The sequence below is a fragment of the Zingiber officinale genome, chromosome 10B, assembly GCF_018446385.1.
Source record: "Zingiber officinale cultivar Zhangliang chromosome 10B, Zo_v1.1, whole genome shotgun sequence".
In the NCBI taxonomy this organism is placed as follows: Eukaryota; Viridiplantae; Streptophyta; class Magnoliopsida; order Zingiberales; family Zingiberaceae; genus Zingiber; species Zingiber officinale.
In genome coordinates this window covers 89,711,888-89,723,095 of record NC_056005.1, presented here as the reverse complement: position 1 = coordinate 89,723,095, position 11,208 = coordinate 89,711,888, and the positions used below count along the sequence as shown (strand labels likewise).

At 40.3% G+C, this 11,208-nt stretch overlaps 2 protein-coding genes across 2 annotated transcripts; both read left to right on the top strand.

Annotated features, from left to right (window-relative positions):
* The first annotated feature begins 2,166 nt into the window (after positions 1–2,166).
* LOC122029261 (trigger factor-like protein TIG, Chloroplastic) lies at positions 2,167–3,183 on the top strand. The gene is made up of 3 exons (XM_042588199.1): positions 2,167–2,249; positions 2,332–2,415; positions 2,986–3,183. The coding sequence occupies exons 1-3, from the start codon at positions 2,172–2,174 to the stop codon at positions 3,181–3,183; spliced, it is 360 nt and encodes a 119-aa protein (XP_042444133.1). The 5' UTR covers positions 2,167–2,171.
* A 1,512-nt stretch (positions 3,184–4,695) lies between these two features.
* Positions 4,696–7,354, top strand: LOC122029260 (WAT1-related protein At5g07050-like). Its single transcript, XM_042588198.1, has 6 exons — positions 4,696–4,877; positions 4,965–5,144; positions 5,232–5,329; positions 5,452–5,470; positions 7,014–7,112; positions 7,162–7,354. The coding sequence occupies exons 1-6, from the start codon at positions 4,696–4,698 to the stop codon at positions 7,352–7,354; spliced, it is 771 nt and encodes a 256-aa protein (XP_042444132.1).
* Positions 7,355–11,208: the final 3,854 nt, after the last annotated feature.

Genomic DNA, 11,208 nt, shown 5'->3' with positions numbered 1-11,208 from the left:
CAATCAAGCAAGTTCTTGAATGATCAAAACACACCTTGATCGAAATACAAGGTCGCTGGCCTCTTGTGTTGGTATTCAAAATCGATACAAAAAAAATCGACTAATTACGCAACGGAATTAAAGAATTAGTTGTACCTTTCTTCGCAGCTAAAGACCTCTTGATCTTCTGCCGTATTCCTCTCCTCTTCTTGGATCTACCAAGAAAACAACCGCCCTTCCTCTCATTTCTCCAAATCATCGGCTACAAAAGGAGGCTCTAGGATGGGGCACCTTCTTCTCTTCTTCCTTTTCTTCCTCTTCTTCAAGCTGCCGCCCACCAAGGGAGAGGGGCGCCGACCCTTAGCAATAGGGGGGGGGGGCCCTAAGCAAGAAGGAAGGGGGGCACCGGCCACCAAGGAGGGAGGAGGAAAGGGGGCGTCGACCCTAGAGGGAGGAAAGGGAGGGGCGCCGACCACAAGGAGGAGAAGAGAGAAAATTAGGTTTTAGGGGGCACCACCTACTCCTTTTATAACCTTTACCATCGGTTACAAAAAAGAAAAATAACAGAATTCTATTAAGAAAAAATCTCTCTTTCTATAACCTTGTTAAACCAAACCAAGTTTAAACCAAACCAAGTTATGGATGGGTGGATGCAAGGCTTTATATAGAGGCTACAATAGGGACCTAGAGGAGGAATTAGTTTAGACCTCCTGATAGGCTTGGGTTTCTGTGTTCGGCCTGAACACTCAATTCAAGTTCATCAATAATAACTCATACCACTAAAGGGTTATTATTGAACTATCACACCAATCCCATGTTACAATATGGGCTCATTCTTATCATGAATGTGTTAATCTCTCTGTGTTTAAGATATCGTATGTTCGTTAATTAATTGAGTTACTGACAACCCAATTAATTAACATTTGATTCCAAGAGTAGTACCACTCAACTTTATTATCATGCACTACAAGAAAAACCCTCATAGACATCGGTGGAACAACAACGGTTTTAAGCAAAAACCGATGTCTTTGAGTATTTTACACCGATTTTTCTAAAAACTGGTGTCTATGAGCGCAGATTTTCGCTCATAGACATCGGTTTTTTAGCTGGTGTCTATGAGCGCCTTTTTTTTGTTAATAGACACCGGTTTTAACAGCGGTTTTTAAAACCCGGTGTTAATGAACAAAAAAAAATAATTTAATTTTTTCACCGGCCAAAATTTACAACACTTCACAAAATTCCCTCCAAACCTAAACCAATATCGTGCCCCTTCTCTCAGCCTAAACCTAAACCTCAGCCTCATCTCCCTCTTCCCCTTCCGCCGTCCCCCCCTTCGTCTGCAAGTCCTGGTACCGCGCCTCCCTCGACCCTAGCTGCTGGCGCCGCCTCAACTTCCGCTCCCTCGATTTCACGCCCTGGAGCCCTTTCTCCCGCGCCTTTGCGCTCCGCTACTGCCTCCACTCCCCCCTCTCCTTCTCCGCCTTCCTCCGTTTCGCCCTCCACTGCTCCCGCGGCATCGTCGACCAACTCGCCTTCCCCCTTTCCTCTGCCGTCTCCATCCACGACCTCGCCTATGCCTCTGTCAAGTGGGTCTACGCCTCCTTCTGGTTTCGTCGCCCTCATTGCTCACTACCTGTTCGACGAATTTGCTCATCGATTATTAGCGCAGATGCCTGAGATTGAAGGCGCTGGTTTTGCCGGACAACCTGATGCTGGAGGACGACCTTCGAATCCCGGAGCTGGTGCGGCGGTCGAAGGATCTGGAGCATCCGGAGATGGAGATAGTTGGCATCTTCGCCCCGCCCATCCTCTCTTCCTCGCGCTCCTGCAATCTGTCCTTTGCTATCCCCATCTCCCTCCCCAAACCTTTGTCTTTCGCCACCTCTTCCCTCCCGCGCCTTCACTCACCTACCTCGCGAAACCCGGGGCCTTTCCGTGCCCAAGTTAGTGTCTCCGCTGCTCAGAAGACGAAAGATAGGTTGCCAGCCAACCTCATTGTGACGGAGACCAAAGGGCCTCACTCCACTGTCTGTACCTTTCCTTTTTTCTACCTTCTAAATCATTTTTACTTCTAATTGATCTGATAGTCAAGTGGAAGTGGTAGTCTTGCTTCAAGGCTATAATTTTCTTACTTTCTACCTATCTTCTTGTATAATTTGAAAATATGTTTGTTTGTTCATCTGGCAATTGAAATGAAGAGGCAATCTTGCTTCAAGGCTATAGCTTTCTTGCTATCTCTCTTCCCCTTGCCTGAGTGCATTCAATCGATTGTTAGTCCTACAAGTTCACGAGAATCAATTTGTCCAGGAAGTATGGTTATGTCAATTCCCTGATAGCTCATCTTATTTGTAGATTAGGTTAAGCGTAGAAGTTCCTCCAGCAATAAGCCAAGAATGTTACGGAGAAGTCTTAGATGAATTTTCTAAGAAGGCAAAGGTATTATTTTCCGTATGCAGTCATTTAAGGGGTCTATTACTGTTACAGGATGAATAGGAATTCATCTGTAGGATAATTTTGTACTTAAATTATTTTCCATTTTCTGTTTTGATCATTATCACTCTATAGTAATCAGAAAAATTTGAATATGCTACCTAACTTTTACTAAGCCCTCTGGGCTCTGACATATACTAATCTATATTTCTTCTTTCTTTCTTTGGAATGTCAAGGAATTCAATATTGTTCTCCCCTTTTATCTTTTCATCCGATCCAAGTTTGTTGATAGTTATGTTTTCCAGTACCTGTTATTTACTTATTTCCACTTAAAGCATGATTGGAATTGCTTGTACTGGGGTTTAGTCATTTCTATGCTGAACTAAAGTTGAGGGAAGACCATGCTAAGTAAAAATGGCCTTTTAAATGTCACTGGAAGCTTCTTCTCTTTTTCTACCTTCTGTCTCTAGTACTAGATTCTAATTCCTTTATCTACCTTTTCTTCTTGAATACTCATTATTGAAGTAGTATGTTGTGATGCCATGCAATTCCTGATAAAAAACCTTATTCATACAGGTTCCTGGCTTTCGGCAGGGAAAGAAAGTTCCAGAAAATATTCTTCTAAACTACATTGGTAGACAGAACATTCAACAAGCTGTAGTTGAGGCAACTTTGAAAAAAACTCTTCCACATGCTATGTCTTCCGTACGTGAACATAACATTAGCTTGCCAACTTGTAGTAGAAGGCAGTCATTTATCCATCCAATATTATGACAAATTTCTGTTGAAATAACGGGTAGAGATTGTTGTCATACTTTTTTATTAATCCACTAGCATAAATCTTTTAATTGGTAGAAATTACCTTCAATGTCATTATTGTTTTAAGTGCCAATCCCTAGAAGTGGCAATGGGCATGGGCTGAGCGAGATGTGGCCAGCCCGCATTCCATGCCTAATATCACGTCGGCTTAGAAATGAATGGGCTGGGTTAGGTTAATCTAGTCTTGAGTTGGCGCGACAAGTAGGTTTGGAAAGTTTAGCGTGCATGACATGCAAGACTAAAGCTAGTATGGTGCACTTTTACACCTTACAACAACAACCAAACCTTATCCCTAGGTGTGGTCGACTATATGGATCATTTTACGCTAGCTCTATCTCCTACTATATATGGATCATTTAATTGGTTTTGAAGGACATCTATTGCAAATGCTCTTTTCATGAAAACCTCTTCTTTTTTTTTTCCTGAAACTTGTCTCTTCTTCTCGCTTCAAATCTTTATGGTTCTTGATGGTTTCTTGAGATTATCCTATAGTTTTGCCTTTCTTTCTTTAATTTCAATGACAAAGAGAATAGCCAGTCTGATGACTTGGTATCGTTCTTAGCATCTTTAGAATTGTGACATCGCTGCGTTTCCTCTATAAAGAAATGTCGTTTTGTTTTGTGTAGGATATTCTCGGACGTTGCTGGGGATGTAACTATTTATGTGGATGGCCAATCGTTCCTATTGCACAAGGTATACATTCTTAAACTGGCTCTGCAGACATATCTTGATATTGTTTTTCATAACTTCCTTTTCCATTTTTGCATATTGTTGTCCAAGTTCCCTCTGGTTTCACGAAGTGGAAAAATCTAGAAAATGGTAGTTGAATCCAGGGAGCCAGACCTTTCCAGATTAGAGCTTCATGAGGAGATATCACTTGCGTGTGTGAACAATTTTTATCTTCTTTGAATTTTTATATATGACTTGCGTGTCTAGCAGGGCTGGATAGAAGATATCATGTGTGAACAATTTGAATACCACTGCTTTATATGTTAATAAATTTGAAGAAATATAACCACGGCTGGCTATACATAGTATAATCTCATCATGGTCTAAGGCCTTCATCAAAAAATGGTTCAGCATCAAAATCAAAGGTCAGGAGAGCCATGTTGACGAGATTGATAGCAAAGGTATGCCTGGTTTCTTCTTCTTGTTCAATTCCAGAAACCCTAGTCGACGAGAATAAAGTGCACTTGTTTGCCTGCTTTTCTCCCTAGTCGTCTTCATCTTGTCGACAAGATGATTTATTTGTCTGTTTGCTGGAGAAAATGATACAACAGTTAGAGGAGTCTGATGTAGCTTGTTGGCACTTGTTTGCCTGCTTTTCTCTCATCTTTTTTCTATTCCTAGCTTTCAAAGCATTTGTCTATCTTAGACTTGTTTGTTTGACAGAATCAATATGATTTTCTTCCTTTATAAAGAACCAAGGACAATAAAAATTGTCACAAACAATTTGGTGAGGAGATCATGGCCTCTGTGAAAGCATGTGCTCCATACTTCTATATGATTGTGTCCCAGTTCGCGTATGCTGGATCCAGCATCCTTGGCAAGCTTGCATTAGGACAAGGACTAAGTGCACTTGTCTTCGTAGTGTACAGGCACCTTATTGCCATGCTCATCTTGGCTCCTCTTGCTTATGTGCTCGAAAGGTTCAAGGAGCATGTCTCATTAGAATTGTTGAGAATAAGAAATATGACTACAAATTGAATGTTTTTAAACTCATCTCATGGTTGTAGGAATCGAAGACCCAGCTTCTCATTTGGTGTCATGCTAAAAATATTCATTCTTGCTATGTTGGGTATAACAATTCAGCAAAATGTATACTACGTTGGACTCCATCTCATTTCTCCAACTGTTGTCAGTGCCTTGGGCAATGTCATTCCTGCTTTTACTTTCTTATTGGCAATTGTATTGAGGTTGATTTAGATATTAATTCCAAGTAATTTTATAGTGAATTTAGTTCATTCAAATATCATTCTATATTTGGTCTTTTTTTTGCTCAGGATGGAAAAGCTCAACTTGAAGACTGTAAGAGGGAGGGCCAAGCTTGCAGGGGCCATCTTCTACATCACTGGTTCCCTGATCTTCACATTTTGGAAAGGTCATTTTGTTGGGGGCCTTTGTTACTTCACCTATGATCCAACTTCATTTCGAAAGTCCTGAGAAAGGCGATGCCTGGCTTAAAGGCTCTGCTCTTATGCTATTCGGATATTTTGCATGCAGTGTATCACTTGTTCTTCAGGTATTGCGTCAATGGTGTCCCTTGTGTTGTCACATGTATCGCTTTTGATGTAAAAAGAATGTTTGGGTATTTTATGGATATTGTTGTAAGAAGATATAATTTGTGAATATTTGTGTATTTTATGGATATTATTGAATGAAGAATATTTGTACAATTTGTGAATATTTGTGTATTTTTTTTTTGTTATTGCCGGTTTTAAAATCAAATCTGTGCTGTTAAAATATATACATATTACATCGGTTTTCCACCGATGTAAAACCGGTGTTATAAAGTAATATTACATCGGTTTTACACCGTTGATGAAACGGTGTCGTTAAGTGATACTACACCGGTTTTAACCCAATGTCTAAAATGACATACTTTTAACATCGGCTTCATAGACATCGGTCGAAAATCAAATAGACACCGGTGGAAAACCGATGTCTATGAGCGATTTTGTTGTAGTGATGTCAGACTAAATCCACTTGCAGGGTTTACATGATAATCCTTATGAGCTCCTCAAGGGGACATCATCAACCTAAATAATTAGGACACAGATTCCTTCTATAATCAACAATACACTATATAAATAATACTATCTCCCAACTCATCAGGCCTATTGATTTATGAATAAATCTCACCCATTGATAAGTTAAAGAAATAAATACTAAGTACACGTACTTGTTATTATATAAGGATTAAGAGGACGCACATCCATAATAACAGAGGTTCTGTTCTTTTATATAGTCTGTATAAATCGAACAACCTCAAACGGTCCTGCTCAATACACACAAAGTGTACTAGTGTAATTTTATAGTCAAGACAGACTAATATCAAATTGCACTACAACCGTTCCAATGGTTTGCCTCAATCCATCTTGGTTGTGAGCTACTATTTATAATTTATAAGGAACTGATAACATGATCTTCTGTGTGACACCACACACCATATTATCTACAATATAAATTAAATGGACAACTGGATTGACATATATATAAATATAAAATGCAAACATTTGACCAAAGTGGCTCTCGTTTCAAAATATTTCAAAACAGATGTTGATATAAAAGCTAGGCTTATAGTATACATCCCAATAGCTACAACCTGGCAGCTAGCAGGTTGGGCCAGCGAGAATACCGCCGTTGATCTCCATCTCCCGATCGACGATATAGGTGCCAATCAGCTGGTCGATGGGAAGGAGGAAGGATGGCCGAGCCACGCCACCATCAGCTCCAGCAAAGAAACAATCAAAGTCACGCTTGAACCTCTGCCGAGCGGAACAAGCATTCGGCTAGAGAAGAGGAGAACAGGAGCAATACCGCTCGGGGAAAAATATGAATGATTACCGGTGGGCCGATCGACGGTGATTCCAACCGAGCGAGGAAGTTGTATGCTCGGCGACTTGAGATCTATGCTGTTGGCTAGAGCAAGGAATGGGCCGAAGGACTCAAGAAAAGCTTCAACCTGAGAGACTTAGAGGGAATTGAGATCCCTCACAATGATGCGCTGATAATCCGAGCGGTAATCACTAATTACACTATTCATCAAACCTTTGTTTATACAGGGAGTTCGATAAACATCATATTCAAGAAGGTGTTCAATCAGCTATAAATGGACCAAAGCGATCTGTTGCCCATGACAACCCCGCTCTACGGCTTCACAGGTAACGAAGTGTTGTCGCTCGGCCAAGTAAGGATGGTCATCTTGCTCAGGGAGGAGCCACTAAAGACGACAAGGACCACCAACTTTATTATGGTCGATGCACCATCGACCTACAATGTTATATTGGGTCAACCAACCCTCAACGAGTTCCGAGTGGTGGTGTCCACCTATTACCAGAAGATCAAATTTCCAGTGGATGACAAGGTGGGCGAAGTCAAAGGTGACCAGTTGGCCGCTCGGTGATACTATGTCTAAATAGTAAAGTCGGAAGCAAGGGCCGCTCAAAAAAACCCACGCTTGGAGGTGAACTCTATCACAGAGAAGCCTCCCACATTGGTCTACGAAGAAAAGGAGGAGGTTTAGATCCACCCCAGCCGATCAGAGGCAACTACATTTATTGCCGTCGATCTGGAGAGTGTGAAGAAGGCAGAGCTAGTCGCCTGCTTTAGACAAAATTATGATGTGTTCGCTTGGTCAACACATGAGCTTCCCAGTATCTCACCGAGCATAGCTCAGCACGAGCTCCACGTCCGAATGGAAGCTCTACCAGTGAAGCAAAAGAAAAGGGATTTTAATGCGAAGCAAAACTTGATCATTCTAGTGGAGATAGATAAACTGCTAGAGGCCGACCACATATGGGAAGTCCAATTCCAGAGTTGGCTTGCTAACGTCATGCTGGTCTCTAAACTGGGCAACAAATGGTGGGTCTACATCGACTTCCGTGACTTAAATAAGGTGTGCTCGAAGGATTTCTATCCACTGCCCCGAATAGACCAGATGGTGGACTCTACCATGGGAGGCAAGCTAATCTGCATTCTCAATGTGTATTAGGGCTACCACCAAGTGCCATTCGCTCGGGAGGATCAGGAAAAGGTCAGCTTCATCACTGTCAATGGAACGTTCTACTACAACATCATGTCGTTTGGACTCAAGAACGTCGGAGCCACCTACAAGAGGCTCATAAACAAGGTGTTTCGATAGTTGATCAGCCGCAACATAGAGGTATATGTCGATAGCATATTAATAAAATCCCCCCAAGCTGTTGATCTTTGTACAGACATTGAGGAGACCTGCCAAACTCGGAGGGCTTATGGAATAAAGCTGAACTCAAGCAAGTGCCTGTTCGGCACAAAGAGCGGTCAATTCTTGGGGTACATCGTCATTGAACGGGGGATCAAGGCGAATCCGAGCAAGGTCAAGGCCCTGCGAGACATGCCACTGCCGTGCAGCTTGAAGGAGGCTCAATGGCTGACCGGACGGATTATTGCGTTGTCCAGGTGTTGGTTGGTCCTAGGAAGAACGTACCGATTCCACTGTAAAAAAATTTTGTACAAGTGTCAAACCTTTCCTAAACAACCTATTGTGTTTTTAGAAGTTAAAATAGGAATCGCAAACGGAACTTAATATTATTGATTCCAAATTTAACTTATCTGTTTTTAATGGTTTAGATTTGGATACCAAGCAGAACTTAATACTATTGATCCAAATCAACCTATGTTATAAATTCAATTAAATATTAATTTCTAAAATTGACTCCCAGGACTGCATGGCGAGGCACATGGCCTTCTTGGGTATGGGAGCATCCACTACCGCCTAGATAAAGCCTTTTAAGGAAAGCTAATATTTAATTTCCTTATATAACTCTAGGTTTAACCAAAAAGAACAATCGAATCACAAATTTGAAAAATAAAAAGAAAACATAAACTCGAATTATAATTCGAAAAACTAGAATCTAATGCCTCTTGTGTTTGGAATTCTTACAAAGAAAAATAACTAGCATGATGCGGAAAAAAATTACTAGTTATACCTTTTTCCTTGTATGCTAATAACCTCGAGATCTTCTGTCGTATTCCTCTCCTTGTCTTGAACGTCGTGTGGGCGACGATCCTCCAAGATGAACACCACCCAAAAGCTCCTCCTCCTTCTCTAGAATTCGGCCACAACCATCACCAAGGAACAAAAGAGCAAAGGGAAAGGGAAGAGGAGAGATCCGGCCACATGGGAGAGCACAATCAATGGAATAAGAATAGATGCATACCCTACTTCTCCTCTTCTTCTCCTTCTCTTTGTATCCGGCCACACCAAGCAACCACAAGAGGTGGTCGGCCCTAGCATGAAGAAAAGCAAGGGCCGACCCTTAGGAGAAGACTTGAAGGGAAGAGAGAAAAGAATAGAATTCTTACATGAGGCCTCTCCTCCCCTTCTTTTATAATACTTGTCCAAGGCAAATAAGGAAAGACTTTTTACAAAAATTAAAATTTTCCTCTTGTTTTTCCTTTTCCGCTTTTATTTTTCCTTTTCTTTCCTCTTGATTGAATCAATCACCAAATTATGAATTGACTTGATTGGTCAGCCCATTGCTTGGGCCAAGCAATGGTGGCCGACCCTATGAGGAAAAGAAAAATAATTTTGTAAAAATTTACAAGCAAAAGAGGAATGCTCTTATAAAATTTTACAAGCTCTCTTTCAATTTCCTAAAGTGGATGTTAAAAAGGAAAGTTTTAAAAAAAATTAAAATCAAGTTTTAAAATTTAAAACATCTCTTCTAAAATTCCCTTTTTTAACATGGTTACAACAAATAGAAAATTTCAATTTTAAAATTTCTCTTCCTTTTTTTCTAAAAAACCATGAGGATGGTTAAAAAAAGAAAGTTTTAAAACTTTTTAAATTTTATTTTAAACCATGTGGCCTAATTCAAATAAGGAAAGTTTTATATTTTAAAATCTCTCTTTTAAAACTTGTAGATATCTATAAAGAGAAGATTTTAAAAATTCAAAACACCCCCTTATAATTTGAATATTATGGCCGGCCACTTCTTGCTTGGGCACCAAGCAGAGCTTTTCCATGAGTGGATTAGAGGCATTAATGAGGCTACGACAGGGACCTAGAGGAGAAATTGGTTTCGGCCTTCTGATGAGCTTGAGTATCCCATGTTCGCCCCGAACACACAACTCAAGTTCATCAATAATAACTCATTCCACTAGAGAGTTATCATTGTACTACTGCACCAATCCCAAATTATATTATGGGCTCCTTCTTATCATGAGTGTGTTAGTCTCCCTGTGTTTAAGATAACGAATATCTATTAATTAAGTTACTGACAACTCAATTAATATCTAAGTCCAAGAGTAGTACCACTCAACCTCATTGTCATGTCAGACTAAGTCCACCTGCAGGGTTTAACATGACAATCCTTATGAGCTCCTCTTGGGGACATTCTCAGCCTAGATTACTAGGACACAGTTTCCTTCTATAATCAACAATATACACTATAAGTAATATCATTTCCCAATTTATCGGGCCTCTTGATTTATCAAGCTAAATGTCACCCTTTGATAAGTCAAAGAAATAAATACTAAATCAAGAAATGAATACCAAATATATGTGTTTGTTATTATATTATCAAGCTAAATGTCCTTTTATAAGTTTCTACAAAGGATTAAGAAAAGAAATGAAAGGATCTCTTAGGCTATCATCTGATGTAATCTAGGCGGCAACAACTTCTCCTCGTTATATGATGTCTCGTATTGGGTTGTACTTGCGCTCTATTGTGTTTACTTGCCTTAAGGACTTATGGTTCCTTCGAGTTTGCTACTGCACCACTATTATTACAAAAATTGTAATAATTTTGGACAAACCAAAAATCATGTCTAAGTCCATCATGGAGTTTCTGAGTCATATAACTTCTGTGGCTGCCTCAAAGGCTGCCACATACTCAGCTTCTATGGTGGAGTCTAGAAAAGCACCTATGCTCAACACTCCTCCATAGATATGGCTTCTCCTCCTAAAATAAACACAAAACCCCGAGGTCAACTTACTATTGTCCCTATATGATTGGAAGTCAAAATTCGTGCAACTCATAGGGATCGAATTATCTGCCTTGTAAACTAGCATATAATCTCTAGTCCCTCTAGGGTACTTTAATATATACTTTACGGTAGTCTAGTGTCCTGGTCCTGGGATACTTCGATATCTGCTAACTATGCCCTAGGCAAAACAGATATCCAGTCTCGTACACAGTATTACATACATTAGGCTTCCGATAGCCGAAGCATAAGGAACTACCTTCATGTCCTTTATCTCTTTTGATGTCTTCG